Source organism: Gopherus evgoodei, chromosome 8, assembly GCF_007399415.2.
Source record: "Gopherus evgoodei ecotype Sinaloan lineage chromosome 8, rGopEvg1_v1.p, whole genome shotgun sequence".
NCBI lineage: Eukaryota > Metazoa > Chordata > Testudines > Testudinidae > Gopherus > Gopherus evgoodei.
The window spans coordinates 75,018,702-75,039,985 of NC_044329.1; the positions used below are offsets into that span (position 1 = coordinate 75,018,702).

General features: G+C 39.0%; 1 protein-coding gene across 3 annotated transcripts in view; it reads right to left on the bottom strand.

Annotated features, from left to right (window-relative positions):
- AGL (amylo-alpha-1, 6-glucosidase, 4-alpha-glucanotransferase) overlaps positions 1-21,284 on the bottom strand; it is a 65,234-nt gene that overhangs the window by 22,496 nt on the left and 21,454 nt on the right. For 2 of the 3 annotated variants that reach the window (XM_030571801.1, XM_030571802.1), the window contains exons 12-25: positions 19,681-19,868; positions 16,452-16,575; positions 15,681-15,844; positions 14,969-15,070; positions 14,523-14,678; positions 14,296-14,446; positions 13,337-13,461; positions 13,124-13,236; positions 12,825-12,959; positions 11,884-12,014; positions 9,653-9,789; positions 4,806-4,939; positions 3,385-3,560; positions 906-1,008 (exon numbers count right to left, since the gene is read on the bottom strand). In XM_030571801.1, the coding sequence (XP_030427661.1) occupies positions 906-1,008; positions 3,385-3,560; positions 4,806-4,939; positions 9,653-9,789; positions 11,884-12,014; positions 12,825-12,959; positions 13,124-13,236; positions 13,337-13,461; positions 14,296-14,446; positions 14,523-14,678; positions 14,969-15,070; positions 15,681-15,844; positions 16,452-16,575; positions 19,681-19,868 (1,939 nt within the window). Of the gene's footprint in view, positions 1-905; positions 1,009-3,384; positions 3,561-4,805; positions 4,940-9,652; positions 9,790-11,883; positions 12,015-12,824; positions 12,960-13,123; positions 13,237-13,336; positions 13,462-14,295; positions 14,447-14,522; positions 14,679-14,968; positions 15,071-15,680; positions 15,845-16,451; positions 16,576-16,940; positions 17,065-19,680; positions 19,869-21,284 lie in introns of all 3 variants that reach the window. The other variant, XM_030571803.1, reaches the window with a different exon arrangement.

Here is a 21,284-nt window from a genome sequence, read left to right on the forward strand (position 1 = left end):
ATACAGGGATCAGTCTCGGACTCTTTACATCAGGCAAAACCTCCATGGACTTTAATGGGAGTTTTACCTAAAGTGTAATGGCATTCAATACTACAGACCCTTACATTACTGGAATCCTATTGTCTCTAAGAGGAATTATAGGCTGGTATAAGGGACCATACTAGAAGATCCTTTTGCAACAACAGAATCTAAGAGTGCTGCAGAATGAGGTTAGTAGTTACTTGACCCTTTCTTTGGTTTTATATTTCCATAACCAAAAGTAAATACATACACAAGTTTTATTGAGAATTAGTTAAATTTGAGAAATCCATACTTTCATTCTCAGATCACTTCAGTACCAATTTTTCATGGCAAAACAATTAAAACTGACTAGTGGAAAAAACATGTCCACAAACTTCTAAATTTATTTGTAAGGTTTTAGCCTTACATTGCACATAGAAAATTTAGTTTGCAATGATCCACAAAAAACTGACTTCCAGCTTTGATAACCGTGTTAGGGATCACCACAAAACACCTCCTCACACCTCAAATGTGATTGCAAAGAGATTCTCAAACCCGCTGTTTTCCAATACGGATACAAATTTTTTATATTGGAAAAAAAAACCTGTAGCAGATACATTTCATTCAAATGTAGTATGAGCACTATAATGTACTGGAGAAGAAGTTATGCATATAAAAAAATGGAATAGGCGCTTCACACCAACATTTAAAAACAACTGAGATTCATGGTAAATATTTAGTAGTTCTATCTGCTAAGAATTCAAAAAAGGCCTGGTGCCACAGTAAATAAGAGCATTTCAATTGTTTCAGAAAAAAAGGAAGCTTTCTTCCAGTTATATACAAAAAGGGAGAAATCTTTCAAGATGGATTAATACCTATGAAGTCTATTACACATTCATTCTTACCTTGCTTCTAAATAACGCCCAGTAATCAACATTAGACCTCTCAGTGCAATAAAGGTATCCCTTCCCCAGCAGCGGAAAATGCCAGATGAAAAATGTGGTAAACCTAAAGAGTAAACATGATCAACTAAGTCATTAGACTGTTTATTACAAAAATTCTACACATATGCGCGCGCACACACACATATACCCACCCACCCCGGGCCAGCAGCAGCAGTTTGGGTGTGTGCTCAGGGCTAGGGGTTGGGAGATGTAAGGGGGATGCTTACCTAAGGGGGGAGGGGCTCCCCAGCTCCCATCAGCATGGTCTTGCAGCTCCTAGGCGGAGGGGCCAAAGAGCTCCATGCGCTGCCTGTGCCCTCAGGCCCCACACCAGCAGCTCTCATTGGCTGTGGCTCCTGGTCAATGTGAGCTGTGAAGCCAGCACTTGTGGCAGGAGCAGCACATGGATCCCCCGGCCCCTCCACTGCCACAAAGCTGCAGAGACACATGGGGTAGGGAGCCCCTGCCAAACCCCATCCCCCCAGCACCAGCAGGGGTCCTGGGACACCTCTCCCAGCACCTGTATCACCCCTGGACAGCCTCCACCCCTAGAGCACCCATGGGCTTCCACCCAAGTTTTAGTTAGGGGTATATAATAAAAGTCAGGGACAGGTCACAGGCGGTGAATTTTTGTTTACTGCACATGACCTGTCCATGACTTTTACTAAAAATACCAGTGACTAAAAGGTAGCCTTATTTATGACATACAATACACACTGTACAGCATGTGCTCACTTTCTAAATAATGCACTTTAAATGTATGTGTAAACCACTTGGGATCAAAAATTCTTTAAAGAAAATTCACCTGCAGAACATTACAAAAATATATGCTAGGTATAGTTTAATTACATGCAGTCCCACGCTTTTTACAACTGCCCTACCGAATGCTGGATGTGGGGAGAGTGTTCCCTTTGCTGCAGGCACTTAGGGACCCCGCATTTCAAAAGCAAATGGAAGAACAGTTGGGTAGAATTATGTTGACATGGAATTTTCCGTTCACCGAAAACAATTCAGGGATCATTTGCCACAGAAGTCATGGGAGCTTGCTATAGAACTAAGCTCAGCATGAAGCAGGATACAAAGTTCTGAATATATCTCTGCTAGAAACAACGCATTTTGAGTCTTAAAAGTATAATGGTCATACTTTTGTTTTAACTTGATTAGGAAAAAAAAAAAAAAAACAACTTTCCTTACTTGTCCTTCTAAAAGGAAGAAAAACCCAGAGAGAGATGTAAAAAAGAAAATCCCAAAACACTTTTATAACAGAGGTGAAACTTTTATTGAAAGAAACAAAGGCAAAAATATTTCCCAGAATAACTGTCTTTATATTTAGAAAAATGGTCACATTTTAGACATTCTAAAATATACTAGACAGACAAATATATCTGGAAATTTGTAAATTAAGTTCATTCAGAAATCGCAAATACTACTCTATGTATTATTCTTCTGAACACGTATATTTTTTAAGACTGCTTATTACTGCAGCAAAGAGTGATCTGAAATCAGGAACAGTTAATCTCTATTTAGTAGAAATTGCACTAAACAATCTGCCTCTGCCATTCAACCCAGGTTCTCTCTCTCAATTACTTTCTAGGCAGGTGACTAACCTAATTAGTTTGGAAGCCACATAATTACTATCTCCTCCTAAAACCAGGGTTACTGTCTTGTTGAATGAGTTTTCTGGAGCTGAATGCTGGATTCTGCCATGCTCAACTTCTAATTTTTTTCCCCGCCCCACAGACCTGCAATTTCTGCACGACAATTTATGGAGCTATTTTACCAAGAATTTCCATTTCTATTTCATATTCAGCTGGGGAAAGTCAGTGCTCTAGATATTTGGTGGAATTAGTGACCACTTGAAGTCAAGATCAAGTGCAGCCATTTTTTAACAACAAAAGCAAATAAAGATTATACTGTTAGCAAGAATGTTTTTAGTTCAACAGGGGTTAAAAAAAGGTTCAAGAGGTAACAGTTGAGGAAAATAAAAACATCGTTAAAGTGATAAACCAGAAGTCTTATGGGACTTGCTCCACAACGTATTTCAATTGCTGAAGAGAGTTACAGGGAAAGAGAACATAATTCTGGAGCTCAAAAGGTCTCAGAATATGACAGGGTAGCTCAAGTTGCTTATAGTTCAAGATATAGCAAAAGTGAAATTCTTCACAAACCTTCCTTCAACAGCAATAGCAGAAACGTTGCCTGGTTATGATTCTCTGAGACACAAACAAAATAAACCCAAGCATAAAAAAACCTTCACATTAAACAGAGCAGATTAAGATAGTGGAAAGTAAACAGCTCTGACAAAGAAACAGTATTTTTTATTTGGTCTCTAAACACCATGGTCTGGGCACATTCATCTTGCTGTCTACATATTGCTAAGCAGTTGCACTGTTTTGTAAGACAACCTGCTTCAACAGTCATGGAATCAGCCCTTACTTACCAGCTGCTAAGGAAACACAGCACTGTTCTCTCTCTTTTGTGATTTCATTCATTCTGTAGGGGACATCATGTAAAGTAGGAGACAGATTTGGCAGAGAAGGATATTTTCCTATCCCACACATCTGGACTGAACCCAAGGAAAGGTGTTTAACAAATGTTGATCCATTCTGAACAAAGCTGTAATCAAAGTAGTTGAATTGAGAAAAAACAAAAAACTCTTAAAATTCAGCAACTTCACTGTTTAAAGTTCACCCATTTTCCCCCTTGCCATAGTTTAAAAACCCACTTCATAAAGGTGGTCTAGCTGCAAAATTCTGTAATATTTTCAAAAGTGAATTCCTAAAATTAAGTCATAAATTATTAATGCCAATGGGAGCTGCTGAGTTCACAGCACTTGAAAATCAGGCCACTTATTTAGGTGCCTACAGATAAATCTGAGCCTCTAATTTCAGGTACCCATTTGTTTTTCCAAATCTTGGCCTTTACTTTTATGTTAATTTTAAAAAAATGATTTATATCGAAAGGAGACGATAAAACATTCTGGTATTTTATTACGTAGTTGATCTTAAAACAAAGAAAAATCTCAACTCTACACAAAGTATTTTAAAATTCAATTACTATATTTAAAAAGATGACACATTTAAATGATTTTTATTAATTTGTACCTGAGTCTATGCGCTTGACTAGTACAACAGCCCTCCACCCCCCAAAAAAACAAAAACAAAAAAACCCCCAATATCAGATATCCTGTCCATCTTGGAACAGTTCTGATATCTGTTTTTACAGGAAATAAATATTAGCCATATTTAAAACCAGAAAACAATAGAAACAAAACAAAACGAGAAAAGGGACAATTACAAAAAATGAAGAAAAAGGAGCCTTTGAAGACTGGAAGACGGACACTTGTTTAATGTCTCGTTCCCTATTATTGCACTGCCAGCATTAGCTGCAAATCCAAGTCCTGGAGCAACAATAAATTACTGACCTTCTAGTCTAATGTTCATAATTTTCCCTTGGTGAAAACTATATGCACCTTCTATTAGCTTTATGCTTTTCCATTGACCAACATGAATATTTATTTTTGCCTTATACCAGTGTATCTTCTTGTACATCAGTACTATTATGCAGGCAACCATATAGTTTAGGAATTGCGTTAGGCAGCTGAGATAGACCTACCAGAAGACACTGCATTTGTGCATTTAACATTTGCAATGGATTGAAAGATTAATAAGGAGAGCACCTTTTTTTGGATTCTAATCAGATTATTGCAGTTTCAAGGAAGACAAAATTCTGGCCAGAAATCTTTTAGTGCTTTTTAAGTAAGCATATGTAAAGTGTTTAAACGACTACCCTGATGCACAAATGATAATACAACACAATGTAAACATACACATACATTTCTTTCAACACTGTTAGACATACCTAGACATCTGACTCCATGCCAGATCTAGAAGAGTTGTGTATGCACCCACTAATATGGCATCAAAGTAACATGGGATAAGGTAACGTGGAATCTGCTTTAGGTAGACGAACATGGCCTTCAACCATTTACCGACCTATTAGAATAATATTTTTGTAAGTTAACAACTCCTGAATGCAGCAAAGGCTACTTTCAGGGAATTATTACTATGGCAATCATGTTTTGCATTGGAAAACAGGTAGAATTCCTGTTACAGTTTGCCTACACTTTGTAGGCCCCGATTATGTTTTTTGTATTATAGACAGGACTGGTAGCACCACCTATTCCAGTTGGCAGAAACTTCCCATTATAAATCCTGCTTTCAGTTGCTTGTAGTTTTGCCACACTTTAACCATTCACACTGAAGATTTTCATGCCATGTCTTCCTCCGAATAAAAATTTTTTTTTGTAAGTTTCAGCCAAAATAGTTCAGCTGTTTCAGAGAATCAGGCTAGGAAAAACTGTTGCTTTGTAATGTTTAAAAAAATTCTGGACAGCTTTTATTTGAGATGCTTTAGAGACTGTGCTTTGGAGCAGGGACTTGAAATTTGGCAGGGAGTGGCCTTTCTGTCAGGGATGTGCCCTTTGCTGTTCCTGTGAAAAACTGCCCAAATTTGGCCAAGTTATAAACTTTTGAAAAAAAAATCTCAGGTTGCACATGCGCACTAGAGACTAAGAATTTAGCAGTGCATCCACAATGGAGCATGCTCAGGCCCCTCACAGGTCCTAGTGCTGACTAAACTGCGCATTCACCAGCCCACAGGAGTGAGTGAGAATGTTCCACAGCAGGTGTAGAGAGGTTCACTTTCCTTGTAATTGCTGCTCTGGTTCAGGTCAGGGCACTAGAACCAAGAGAAGGGAGTTTCTCTCTCCAGTGTTCTCAATGAAATCATAATCTTTCTGGATACTGAAGTTAAACTGAAGAAAATAATCAACCAATTTGTAAACACCTATAAGATAATAAGGTGATAAGTAAGTTAACACAGATTTGTCAAGAACAAATAATGTCATACCAACCCAATGACTTTCTTTGAGTAACAAGCCATATGGATGCGGGGGGGGGGGGGGGGGGGAGTGATAGATGTGGTATACCTTGACTTCAGTAAGGTTTTTGATATTGACCTGCATGATCTGCTCATAAAGAAACTAGGAAAATATCACCTAGATGGAGCTACTATAAGGTGGGCACACAAAACTGGTTGGAAAACCATTTCCAGAGAGTAATCATCAGTGTTTCACAGTTAAGCTGGAAGGGCATTATTGAGTGGGGTCCTGCAGGGATTGTTCCTGGTTATGGTTCTGTTCAATATCTTCATTAAAGATTTAGATAATGTCAGGAGAGTACATTTATAAAGTTTGTGGATGATACCAAGCTGAGAGGAGTTGGCAAGTGCTTTGGAAGACAGGACTAAAAATCAAAATGACCTGGACAAACTGAAGAAATGGTCTGAAGTAAACAGGATGAAATTCAATAGGACTAATGCATAGTATTCCACTTGGGAAGGAACAACCTATTGCACACATACACAATGGGAATTTCCTAAGGAGCCATGAGTACTGTGAAAAGGGATCTGGAGGTCATAGTGGATCACAAGCTAAATGTGAGGTCAACAGAATTACTGTTGCAAAAAAAGCGATCATCGTTCTGGGATGTATTAGCAGGAGTGTTGTTAGCCAGACATGAAAAGTAATTCTTCCACTCTACTTCATGCTGATAAGGCCTCAGTTGGAATATTGTGTCCACTTATGGGCATCACATTTCAGGAAAGATGTGGACAAATTGCAGTAAGTCCAGAGGAGAGCAACAAAAATGATTAAAGGTCTAGAAAATATGACCTATGAGGAAAGACTGAAAAAGTTGGGTTTAGTCTAAAGAGAAGAGAAGACTGAGGGGGGAATATAACAGGTTTCAAGTACATAAAAGGTTTTACAAGGAAAACGGTGAAAAATTGTTCATTAATCTCTGAGGGTAGGACAAGAAGCAATAGATTTAAAATTGCAGCAAGGGAGGTTTAGGTTGGACATTAGAAAAAAATTCCTAAAAGTCCATGTAGTTAAGCACAAAATTGCCAAGGGAGGTTGTGGAACCTCCATCATTTGAGGTTTTTAAGAATAAGTCAGACAAACAACAGTCAGGAATTGTCTAGTTATCACACAGTCCTGCCTTGAGTGCAGGGGATTGGACTAGATGATCTATTGAGGTCCTTTAGAGGAAGAAGCAGATGGAGACAAGAAACGAACTCGGGGGAAGAGCCAAAGGGAGTAGATTGGGACAAGGAGCCTGGTAGAACTGGGACTGAAGACTGGGAGGGAGGAGAGAAACTGTGATCTGAAGTGGGCAGGGGAGGGGGAGGAGGGCTGATTGGGCAAGGACACTGAAAGCCAGTTGGAGAGAGGAAACAGACTGGTGAATGAGCTTGTGGGGATGATCAAGATCAGAGTAATGGGGAGACAAATCTGACAAAAGGAGCTGGGGTTTGAGGAGAGAACTGGACTGACTGAGCAAAGAGACTGGGCCTAACTGGGTGAGATGCCTGGAATTGGGAGTCAGTGTGCGGGGGCAGAGGAGACACAGATTGGATAAAGGGCCGGGAATGTGGGGGAAATAGATTGGGATAAGAACCCTGAGGACTGGAGACTAGGATTGGGTAGGCAAAGGAGACTAGGACTGGGACGGGGAAAGATTGGAGGGGATGGGTCAGATGGGGCAGAGAGAGGGAGTCAATCTTGTAATGGTGCAGAAGGGGCTGTCACCACAAAAGCATGCTCTTTTTTTAAGAGCCTGGACTGGAACCCAAGATTCATGGGGCTCATTATTCCTCTGCAGTCAGCAAGTATCTGTGAAACTCACTAGCAGAGTGGCTCTCTCACCTCATCCCTCCTCTAATGCTGGTCAATACAGAGGATGACAACCTATTACTGCTATTAGTTACTCCATGAGCTCAAGGGGCAGAGGTTTGTGAAGTAGATCTAAAGGTTCCAGCCTTGTAGATAAAAAACACATTGGTATCAATATGATGCACATAATGGAATTTGTTTTTTCAGTTGGCTTTTATAAAACTTTGGCTATTAGGCATAACAAACCCTATGTTAAAACAACATTAAGGTTACAAAATCAAGCACTCAAAAGTTATGCCAGAATTAGGGTTGTATGCATGCATGATGATAGTCTTCAATTATTTGATCATGTACTACTTTTTCAATGAAGTAAAGTGAAGGCTAGGGACTATAAAACAGGTTTAAAAGAGAACTAGATAAATTCATGGGAGGTTAATTCCTTAATGGCTATTAGCCAGGATAGGTAAGGAATGGTGTCCCTTGCCTGTGTTTGTCAGAGGGTGGAGATGGATGGCAGGAGAGAAATCACTTGATCACCACCTGTTAGGTTCACTCCCTCTGGGGCACCTGGCATTGGCCACTGTCGGTAGACAGGATGCTGGGCTGGATGGACCATTGGTTTGACCAGTATGGCCATACTTACGTTTAATGGGACCACTAACTCGTTCGGTGCATAGGATGGATAGTGGTCAGTTAATGAGCACCTATTCAATTTCATTTTCTCCTCATTGTTGAGCGAGTTGCCCTATGCCTTATTTACTGCACACTATTCAACCTTGTTCTGAAAAAGATTTATTAATTTCCACTTGATCTTTTAATGATGCTCATCAATATGGTATCTGAGTACGTCACAAAATTATTTTCACAACACTTGTGTGAAATGAGGGGGATAGTATTATGAATTGAGTAACAGATTAAGGTAAAAAATAATATCCACTAATTTTGGGCATCCAGTGGGAGACACCTAGAATTTGATTTTTTCAGAGTATCTAGCATTATTAACACTTTATATATTCAAAGCACAGGGGTCCAAATCAGACCCTAGGGTCTGAAGTCTGGAAACCAGAAAATGAGGCACACAATTGTGACCACCTGTTTGGTTTAAGTGGCTTGACTAGCACCACATAGCAACTCTGTGGCAGAGACAGAGAGAGACTCCAATTCCTCTGGACAATATTTAACTTTCCTAACCATCCCTTTTCTTACTGCAATCCCCTGCCTCATTCACTACAATACTTTCAATTTTTCCAACAAATGAAGAAGGGATCCTACAGACGGCAACCTCCTTTCACTTCACAAATTTGTTCACCGATTCATCCTCAAAGCAGGTCCCCCGTGTAACCTTCATTTTGACATTTCTTATCCGTTGAGTGATTGACTTTGTAGTGTTCTTTTAACATTGCTTGTTTGTGTGAGATATTTATATATTTAGGCCCTAACCCTGCAGACACTTCCCTTTAAGCTTATGTTTAAATTTATTTTGAAGCAGAATGGGTGTGGGGGAAACTTTCAGGCCTTCTTTATACAATAATAAAACGGAACAAACATTTTCCACTCTCTCTTCGAAGATTTCCTTTAACTCAAATGGGAGAGACATATCAGTGTTCCATCTGCTCCACAGTCTAAATGGCTACCTAAATGAAGATGCCTGCTCCAGGAGTAGTTTTTAGATAAGTATGATTGGTATCAAAACTGGCCAAACCCTGGCTCGCAAACTGCACATGGCTCTTTTACTGTTAAAGTGCACCTCGCAGAAAACACTCCCCCAACCAAACTGGGGTGGGGGGAGAGCTTGGGACCTCTGCCTTGCAGCAGGGTGGTGGGGTAGGGCCTTTTGCCCAGTGGTGAGGAGACTCTCGGGGCTTCAGCACATGTCACATGCGGCTCAGAAAGTTTGGTCACTCCGATCTATATGGTAACAGTTACCTATCAATAAGCGAGAGGAAAATTATCACTTAATAAATTTACTTACTTCTGCACAGGCTCCTGCACGTGAAATTAGACGGTCACTGACGTAGTCAATCATCCAATCCCCAGATCTCAAATTACCACAAAAAGGATGACCCAAATCATTCTTTGGTCTAATGTCTGCCATGACTGACATTAATCCTGAAAATCAAAACAAACAGCACATCGTATTACTGGCCACATGATTATCACAACTGGAATTCCAGGTTTCAAGGAGTAAATCCAACATTGCAGGTCTGAAAAATTATGAACCAGAGCTGGACCAGCAATACATTTTTTTAACCTGATGTCATTTCTCTTCATATGTTCTTCTAAAGGTGAGATGGAGCTTTAGGGCCCAATTCAGCAAAACACTTAAGCATGTGCTTAACTAGCTTTAGGCATGAAGTCCCACTGGAGTTCAAGAACATTCAAGTCTAGGCTGTATTTTGAAGAACTAGGTTTGTAAGCTGCTGTGCACTGCTTAGCAGAGATAGAGTGGGTGAGGTGGTATCTTTTATTGGACCAAATTCTGTTGGTAAGAGAGACAAGCTTTTGAGCTACAAAGAGTTTTTCTTCAGGTCTGAGAAAGGTACGCTGAATATCGCAGCTAAATACAAGGTGGAACAGATTGTTTAGCATAAGTTGTTAAAACATTTTCTAAGGCACCATACTGCAAACTGTGGGGTGCACACCCCTTGTGGGGGTCACAGAGGAACATTTGGGGGGGTGAGCAGCAATGCCAGATGGCTCATGCAGCCCCACAGGGCAGGGCCCAGCCCCCCCCCGGGGGGGGATAGGGAGGGAGGGTCATCACTACACCAACTCAGCTCAGGAGGCTATCCAGCATGCGGGTCAGCGTGCTGTGCTGATTAACACTCCAGGCAGCCTTCAAGCTCAACACTGGCTCTGTTCCCAGAGACCAACACATGCATCTTCCCCTTCCCTGAAAACCTAAGGGGGAGAAGGGGCAGGTATTGGCCCTGTCCTACTGGTGCAGCCTGGCTGTAAGATTCAAGTGTCCCACTGCTGAGGAAACCTTGGCTGTGCAGTAATGGAGGGAGAGCACAGACAGCTTGCGTTAATGGTGGTGGTAGTGGGGTGAATGAACAGATTCCATTAATGATGGGCGGGGGTGCTTCTGGGAACATTTGTGCACCACTATTTTAAAGGACCATTTAAGGTGAAGTGGCTTGGTAACACCCCTGCAGTCACAGGACAAAAAAAGAGGGGAGTCAGTGGGTTACAGTTTGTTGTAATGAACCATAAATCCAGTTTCTTTACTAAGAACTGGAGTTTTAGTTATGGATTAAAGCTCCAAGGCCTGTTAGCAGAAACAGAACATTCTGAGACAGGAAATAGATTGGTGGGCTCCTTCAGCTGTGCTGTAGTGACTTGCAGCTCTAGCCTGATTGTACACTGAGAAAGAGCTATGGCTCAGTGGACCTACAGTAAGTTTGAGACAAAATACTGTGTAATCACAGAGCCCATGCTTCTTTATGGCTGAAAATCTAACTCAGATAATTATAAAAATACGGCACATAATGGCATTCAGATGTTAAAACAACAGCTATTACTGACACTGCATGTAACAGGTAATATTTATGGATTTTAGATAAGGTCATTTCTGACTGGAGGCGTACTTAAAGAGGTTTCAAAGTATTCCCAAAAGGCAGATTACCACAGTTTGACTGTAAATTAAACTCATCCTCTACCCCAATATTAAAAGATGTTTCTTGTTTCAGTATCTTCCCTCCATTTGCTTGTTAATCTCTTTCAAGTACATACTGCACAGACCAGGGTTTCTCAAAACAGGGGTCGCCGCTTGTGTAGGGAAAGCCCCTGGTGGGTCGGACTGGTGTGTTTACCTGCCCCGTCCACAGGGCCGGCCGATCACGGCTCCAGCTGGTTGGGGATTGCTGCTCTGGGCCAATGGGGGCTGCTGAAGCGGCGGTTAGTAAGTCCCTCGGCCCGCACCGCTTCCAGCAGCGATCTGCGGCCAGTGGGAGCCGCGATTGGATGGCCCTGTGGACGGGGCAGGTAAATATACCTGCCTAGCCTGCCAGGGGCTTTCCCGACAAGCAGCGACCCTTGTTTGAGAAACCCTGGCATAGACGAAGCAGAAGCAACTTGTCTTTTCTATTTGAAAAGCAAACAGTGCACAAAATCTAACACTATTTGACCTTTTAGATCTAGACTGAGGTGATTCATTCTCCTCTTTTTCCTCCACCCAAGAAAGCACACATGACTTTTTACCTTGCAAGCCTGCATATTTAAGGGTTGACCAGTTTGGTATGTTGTAACATCCTCCACCATCCTCTTGTTCCTCAGCATCACACCGATACAGTACTTGATTCAAATCAGCCAACGTTAATTTAGATGCAATACTGTGAAAGAGAAAAAACCCAACACTAATAACTCACTATATAATGGACATCCATTTAATGAAGAATTCTGGTCTAGGCCAAGCTATTTTTAAAAAGGGACGCTTACAGTTAGACTCCATGTTTAGGCTCCTGAAAACAAGGCCTGATTTTCAAGGGTGCCAAGCACCATGCAGCTATCAGTGACTTTAAAAATCTGGCCACTTATTTAGTAATCACAACGTGGATTTAAGAGTAACTATAGGCTCCTTTTAAAAAGAAACAAAAAACAAAACACTCCCCCCCTTTTGTCTTTGTTCTTTTACAAGATTTAAAATGAGCTTATTTCTTTCCACAATGTTAAAAAGAGAACTAGTGTGTAGTTATCATTGCAAATATGTACAGAAAACACTAAGCAAATGATCACAGATTTCAATATTATTCAGCTAAAAATGATAAATCTTTTCTCCACAAAAGCATAATGTAGTATCCACTGGTTTTTGAACTGCTATGATTCTTTTAAAGAAAGCCATTTAGATGGAATTGGTAATCTACGTATCACATTGACAATAAAGTCATTTGAACACCTTGCTGCAGGATGTACAATTTCCTAGTATAAAATCTACTGCCAGCAGCAAACACACAGAACTACTCATGTGAAAGAGGTGAGGACTTTTTAAAGTCTGAAGCAGTAAGATGGTTAAAGAGTTGTTCATACATTAACCAAAACAGACCCAGAATTTGGCAAAGAATTGTCATTCATTAGCATTTGCAGGCTGATTCCTGCCTCTAATCCTGCCCTCTACTGTATGTACTCTAACAAGGTACACTTACGAAGAAAAAAGATTTTTTAATATAGGCGTTGAATGGTCATTGGGAAGACTTCCAGCTTTAAAATGAGGACTGAATTGGATCAGGTGATTACGGAGTACACCGACAGCCTCTTGTGCCTTTGGGTCAAGACTAACTCTGTAAAAATCAATGCATAAATTGTAGAAGTTAGCCCCAACCACTATTTTTTGAAGTAACAGAATTAACAGACTGAAAAAAACCCACCCCTCCAGTGTTTTTAATCTAGTGCAGCCAATTGACACACATTTAGTATGTTGATCATCACCACCACCACCACATACCTGAATATTATCACACTTCCTGGTGTTAAGTTTTCAAATTCTATTTCTTGAACAAATTCATTGGGACCTTTTATAGCAGTTCCAGCTTGCTTTATAATTTTACTTTCTTGGATCTTAGAAAGGAAGAAATAGTTGAAATTATAATGAATTCAGTTTTCCTTCTCTGATAAATTGTTGCATCTACTAGTATAGAGAAAAAAAGACTGTAGTTACCTGGATGTGTTCTCTGATCTCTACCGTGTAATTAGGTAATCCGTTGATAAAATGCTCATCTTTTTTATAAGGACTAACATTTCTCTCAATAGTTCTAGCCTCAAGCACTACCTCTTCAATTTTGCCTATAAACAGTTCATCACATATCATAACTCATAAAATACATAAACACACACACAAAACTATTGACAGTGAATATATATAAGGCATTCTTGGTTTTAAAATAAGTTTAAATCTTGCTTGAAACATAAATTAAACAAGATTTCTGGGTTTAGTTATAGTAAATGCATGTCTCAATTGCACAGTTAAATTACTAAATATGTTTGACAGATCTGAAAGGTGTCAAGTATCAGAGGGGCAGCCGTGTTAGTCTGGATCTTTAAAAGCAGCAAAGAATCCTGTGGCACCTTATAGACTAACAGACGTTTTGGAGCATGAGCTTTCGTGGGTGAATACCCACTTCGTCAGACATCACTTTGATGCTTCTTTTTAAACTACCACTTTCAACCAACTTAATCCCACACATTGGAAAATTCTTTACCTATAACTACTAGTAACACTTAAGAATACTGTTAAATGAGATATTAAGATTGCTGTATATGGACAAAAAAGAAAAGACTTTTCATATAGTCAGTTCCAGTAGTTTTCTGCTAGAGTTAGCTAGTTTCCCCTGTTTGTTCAGCTCAATCGCAAACAGCAAGAAAGGAAAGTAAACCACAACATTTCCATGGGGATATTGGGGCAGATGACATATCTTTTCAAGTTGGTGTCCCTTTAACTATTTTGATGCATAGATATTAAAAGCATATTAAAAAGGTACCTAATGTTGCATACTAATCACATAACTTTCAATAACCACACTCATCCTGACAAGTATGGAGTCTGTCAATCACTCAGTTTCAGCTTTAAACTTAAAATTTCCTTGATATTGTCAACTCTTCAAAAACAGGTTTGAATACCTGGGATGCACATTTGAGGAACTTCTTTGCTGTAGGAAGAGGTTTTAGGATCTCTGAAAGCAGTACGAGACACAGCCACCACTGATTGGTGTGTGTTAGGACAATGCCTAGTCACTGCTACTATATCTTCATCAACTTGATCCACATACACCTACAAAATAGATAAATTAACACATATTCCTATTCTGAAAATAAATGAGTGAAAAAAATTTACTTCAATTTCTTGCCTGAATGAAGCCTTTGGCTCCCAGCTCTTGGTGCAGCCTGTTCATGGCCTGCCTCCCTGCTATAATTCCAGTTTGGAAATTAACTTCACCAGGAGTAGAGGGTGTCGCTGCTGGATTCCATTTAGCATAAAACCTCTCTTCAGAGACTACAGAAATCTGCAAACAAATTAAATTTTAGCCATACATCAACTATTCTGAAAAATATTTGGAAATGCCATATTTTACTTACACACAGTCAATATTACAAATTCATTTTTCACTGATAGCTTATTAGCTATTTCACTGTAACTACTTGAAATTTTAAATGAGTAAATCACTCAAGTTACTGCATACACTTTAATACGTGTTCCACTATTATAGCAGTGATGAATTATTATTATTATTATTATTATTATTATTTTTTTTTTAAAGTGAGTCAACTGAAGTTTTAAAGAGGAGACACAGACCTGGTGTGGTACTAGCTCATCATAGCCTTTGGTGCTTCCTGTAGCACAGCATGCCATGGACACAATCATTGAGCTGGGAAGAGCATCATACTCAGATCGGTGCTATTGATAAGAATAAAAATAATAAAATGAACCTAGTCTATGTTCTTCTTATTTCCTTCCAAACACATAGATACAGCACATAGAAAACGCAGTTTTACAGAAGAACTCATTGTTTATCGATGTGCTTAATCACACTGTAATCACAAATTAAAACTTCTACAGGCTTTTATTTAAAACAAACAAGCAAATAAAATCATTACGAGGCTTAAAAGAGCAGAGCTCCTAACAATGTCATCCCAACTCCCCAGCAATCTTCCTCTGATCCTCCCACTATTACCTACTCTATCCTTCCCAGGATAAGCTTGAGAGAACAGGTGAACAGGCAAACATTAGGTTCATAATAGCTGGACATTCAGAAGTCAAAACAGGACATATTTAGTAGCTTTTATGCTTCCCCCCCCCCAACAGGGACAGAAGATTGAAAAGCAGTGGAAACTACTGTACAATTCCACTTATTTCATGCAACCTTTTAACTACAGTCATGTCTTTCCAAAAGACCAATCAATAGTAATTTCACTTTACATAACCCTTATGAATTGGCATAACTGAATCACAGTACAAAAAATATGTATTTAACATGAAAAAAATCTAACATAACTTAAGTGCTCACCTGAATAGGACATTCATTATCATGTGTAACATCCATAAACAGTGCATGTGCAATAGCTGGCATTAAAGGTCTCAAACGCGGCTGAACAAAAGACCCAACTGGTTCTCCTCCAAAGCGGTAAACTAATCTTCCCTCTTCATGACTGTTATATGCACTCATAGCCTCTACAGAACAAAAACTTGCATGAGTGTTTACAGGAGAATTACTACTACAACTAAAGGATATTCAATAAAGAGATTATAATAAATGGTTTTACATTTGGCATGTTAAATAATCAAAGATATTAATGAATAATATGAATAGAACATTAAACTTTAATTATAGGCAGTGTGTCCATAATTTGAGGGCATCCACTATGTAGTTTATCATCATATGCTAGGGTTGAAGAGGGGGAAAAAATGTTAGGATCCCCTTTCCAAGGTCCACCAGGCTTCAGAAGAGGTGATTAATTTAAAAAAGAATAAAAACAATCAGCAGGAAGTATGGGAAAGCTATGCCACAAATATTCCTACTCTTCCAGATTGAGATACATAGTATGAATCCTTTTAGACCTCTTACACTTGGGATGCATCTCTCAGATTATGATGCAATAACATACTTAAATAGATAAATATAAAACAAACCACAATACTAAATGAATCTTTGAGCACTTGTTAAATACATGAAATATGATATATTGTGCACGTCTACCATATGATATTTTCTTCATAAATGTCACACCATACATGCAGTGTCAGAGGGGATGGGGAACAACATACACAGAAAGCCTACCTCTTATTAAGGAGCTAAGGCCCAATCTAGTCACAAAGATATTGTCCAACTCCTCACTTCCTGTGAACAGCTCAGCCACTACATACAAATCAGCACGCAGTTTTCTAGCTGTGTCCAGCATGTACTGCAAAAAGCACAGCCAAGGAAGCCACAGAAAAGGGAAAGGCAGAACAGAAAAAAAAGGATACAACGCTAGGCATGGATTGGGCAGCAGGGAAATGCCATGCAGCAGACACAAAATGGAAAGCCAAAATAGGAAGAAACCAGGCAAGTTCAATTGTACAAAAAGTTAACAAATTGACGAAGCCGAATCAGAAACAGAAGGATACAACAGATGGAGGAGTTAAAAGAAAAGGAAGAAGGAAAGATATTTGAATTTGCGAAGGACAAACATACAAGAAGAATAAAAAACAAACCAATGTTAGTTTCATGTTAAAAACTTTTAACCATATATAGCAATCCTATATGGCTTTCAGGTGTCTATTGTACCTCTAATAAGACTGGTAATTCCCAGGCGGTTGACAAAGACATTGTCAATGCGCTCACTGCCCGTGAAGAGTTCAGCTATCACATACAGATTAGGTCTGACTGACCTGGCTGCTGCTAGCATGTCCTATAGATCATAATAAATTTTTAATTATCTTCATCAAAACCTCCTTGAAACTTAGGCTTATACCACAGTATATTAATATGCATGCTAACCACACATAGTTGAGTTCTTAAACAATTTTGTTCAAGAAAACAAATATACTGAATTCAATAAATATACAGTATTTATTGCAAAAAAGCTAGATTCCCATGGTGTGCTTGTGAACATTTACAAGATCTGATATGGATTTGATAAAGATTATTTGGAAAGCCTCCTGAATAATTCAAAAACTCTCACAGGATTTTTAGTCAAACTACTTCAAACTTTTGGGGGTGGGGGGTTGCTTGTTCTTCTCAATACTTTTTAAACTCAATCGCATGAACAAACAGTTGGGAGGAAAGATCTCTGTTTAAGCTACAACACCAATACTTATATTAAGAGTGAGAAAGCTCCCATTCTAGTCCTTTGCACCTTCAAGGACCAAAAGCAGAGAAAATGAGACTTCATATTTCTAAGACCCAGTCTACAGCTAGAAACTGTGCTGATTTAATTTAAATAATTTCTAAACTGATTTAAATGTGCCACACCTGTCTGTGGACACTCTGAAATCAGTTTAAAAGGGCCTCATATTAGTTTAGCTTACTTTAATAAGAAACTGCATTAAGATCTAAGCATGTCACACAAAGGGGTTGCATCTGCTTAACTAAATTGATTTAGAAACTAATTTTGTTATATTGGTGCAGCTGTTTGTGTAGCAAAGTCCCAAGGTAAAAAAGAAAAAACAAGCAGAACCCTTAAAAATAAGGCTTTCAAACTATACTGTTGTAGGTTATACTTTACCAATTGTCAAAGGCTACGATGAAACACAGTTTAGGTCAGCAACAAGAGCTTACGTGATAGGAAACACTAGCATTTTCAATAATATAGTAACTATGAAAAGTTGCTGAAAACCAATTCATGGTCATTTGCACCCACAGTTGCTGGTGATGTTGATGAAAAATGACATTTGTGACACTCAGTAATGGACTTGATATATCCATGTCCACTCTGGAGAAATGTGCAAAAAAAAATTCTCATCAGTTCTACCATCATTTCAGCTAAACCAGAGGTAGGCCTGGTCTATGCTAGAAAATTAGTTCAGCATAACTATGTTGTTCAGGGGTGTGAAAAATTCACATTTCTGAGCAGTGCAGTTAAGTCAGCCTGGTTAACCTGGACTAGATAGTTAAATTAATCTGGACTAGATAGCACTAAGTTGACCGAAGACTTTTTCTGTTGACCTAGGTACTGCCTCTTGGATGTGGATTAACTACACTGATGGGAGAACCCCTCCCTGTTGGTGTAGGCACAGTCTACAGAGAAGTGCTACAGTAGCACAGCTGTGCCATAGTAGTATTTTAAGAGTACACATACCCAAAGCCCACGTCCAGACTACCCTGCCGTATCGGCAGGTTAAAATCGATTGCTCGGGGATTGATATATCGCGTCTAGTCTAGATGCGATATATCGATCCCCGAGCGCGCTTACATCGATTCCGGAACTCCATCAACCCGAACGGAGTTCCGGAATCGACATCGACATCGATCCCGCGCCGTCTGGACGGGTGAGTAATTCGATCTTAGATATTCGACTTCAGCTACGTTATTCACGTAGCTGAAGTTGCGTATCTAAGATCGATTTTCCTCCCCTAGTCTGGACGAGGCCTTAGACAGGAGTCTCATGGCTATGTCCTCTTTTATGAGCAGTTCAGTTAAACCTGCTGAAAAGCGATCTAATTCAAATGGTAGTAACAGCACGTCTAGCTGTGGGAGGTTTGTCTGCACTATGGCTCCCAGGGGGTCTAGAACTGGTTTAACCGAATTAATATTTTGTTTCCCCAATGCAGAAAAGACTTCTAGATCTGAATTAGTTTAAATCCTGCTTTGATACAGTTATCAGAAAAATAACTATTGTGTAAATATTCATTAACTAGACTTAAATGGGAAAAAATGCACCTTGGAGAACTAGTTGGATAGTCACTCACACCATGCTTGATCAGACACAGCTTTTAAAAAAAAAAAAAAAAAACCACATCTTTTCCATGGTAATCTAAAACAAAACAATTAGATTCTAGTGTCCAAAACATTAATTCATAAAGGACAACACCAATTACAATGAGTTAGATAAGAGCAGCCTATATTGTTTAAGAGTGATTTTGTCTTGAGGAGAGAAGGCGCTCATCAGAAAGTAGAAAAAAATAGACTTAACATTCAAAGAATTTCATACCACACATAAAACAATATTCTCTGACATAAAGCTCTGTGACTGGAGATACAGAGGGTATAGCTCTACAACACTTGAATCCAGCTAGCACAAGTAACAACAGTGAAGACAATACAAGCATAGGCTTCAGCACAGGTAGTTCAAGCCTGGCATGGCCCCTAGTTATGCATTCAGTTCACTAGCCTGTTGTGAACCCTGTGCTAGCTTTCACTGCTATTGTTATCTGCATTACCTGGATTCAAGCTAGCTCGGATAGGCTAATGCATGAGCAATTTTTGCTATGTGAACATATGCAGGCTTCTATTACAAACAGCATTATGAATCTTTTATTTCACAGAAGAAAACAACTTTATGATAAAAATGCCTATTCTTCCACACCTCAGCTACATGAAGAGGGGTTGAGTGACAGTTGTCAAGACGTACTCCATGGAAATATTTGGCAGTAATTTCAGTGTATTTTTTCATATGTGCCCACAGATAAGGGCAGTCTTCTGGTTTATTTCCATAGCGCAGTTTGACACTGTCTCCCCAGCAAATAAGTTCTCTTCTTAGGTAAACATTTGAACCTGTAAAGAAAAGAAATTCATTTAGCTACAATACACCACTGGTAGCAAGTGCATGTGACACATTGAATTTATGGCTAGAGAAGTTAAAAAAAAAAAAAGAATATTAAAATAAGATTCCTAACTATACCATATCAACTCCCAAATTATGTACTGTACACTAAATTACAGCTCCTCATATCAGATTATGTTAAAGGTGCATTAAGATCTCTACTGATATTAATGTAGTTCTATAAACAAACCAATTTGTATTTTAAATCTCAAATAAGGTACAATAGTACATTAAATGGAACTAATGAAAACAGTGCACTGGGCATTAAAATTAATAGCACTTCAAACTCCATGAAAGGTATCCCTTTCTCTACAATCTTTTCCATATTTTCAGTTATCTACAAAACAATAATTCAAATGCTGACAGCAAATATTGACAGTGAACAGGTTCATGCTGGAATCTTTGTGCATAATATAAACAGCCTCAATTTTAAAATGTAATCTATTTTAGAAGCAGTTTCTATTCCTATTAATCTAGGGTTACATTCTGAAAAAGCATCTAAGTCACTGAGATGACTTTGAAAATTGTACTCCTAATCTGTTTGTTTCATTTATTGCAGTCTTTTAGAAGTGATCAGTATAAATTTTAAAATCACAATGTATCTGTAAATGATGTCCCACTCCACCACAAAACATGAGATTTTCTACTATTTTAACAAGCCACAGTCCTTGAAGATTTAAAGTATTTTGTCAGAGTCAGACAAAGAAAAAGGTGTTCATGATCTATTGAAGACATCCAAGAAGGCTGCAGAAGCTACTCTGATATTCAGTATCGGCTGTCAAGTGGCAGTTGGGTAATTGCTTACAATCATGCACAGGGAACATATTGTTTGTCAAATGCAGAGTCATTTGAAATAAGGAGTTCTGATGATCGCTTTCATTCTATAATAACCTCTTCTTATTCTCACTGTTCTACTCAGTGAAGTAAAAAAATGTTGAGTCAGGAACTATAAGGAAAACTTTCTGCACACCCTTGAGAAACTAATGCTGCATCACTTCAAACATCTCCTCCTGCTATTTTTGTGGCTGTCCCTCGTTGTGAATATTTTCCCTCCAAACATTTCAGTCCTAGCAAGTATCTGTTAATGGCTATCACAGAAAAAGAAGAGCTATGACACACTGACAACCTGCATTGCAGTTACCTGTGCATCACCACACAATGTCTGATCAATGGAAGTGTGCAAGTCATGGGGTTAGTGGCCCCTTAAGGCAAACTGGTTTAATGGAGAATACAAAGGATTGTCATATATTGAGATACAAGTATCTTCAAACACCCAGGTGAAATCTTAGCACTCCCAAATTCAATGGTAAAACTTCCACTGATTCCAAATGAGGCCAAGATTTCACCCATTTAGTGAAAACTAGACA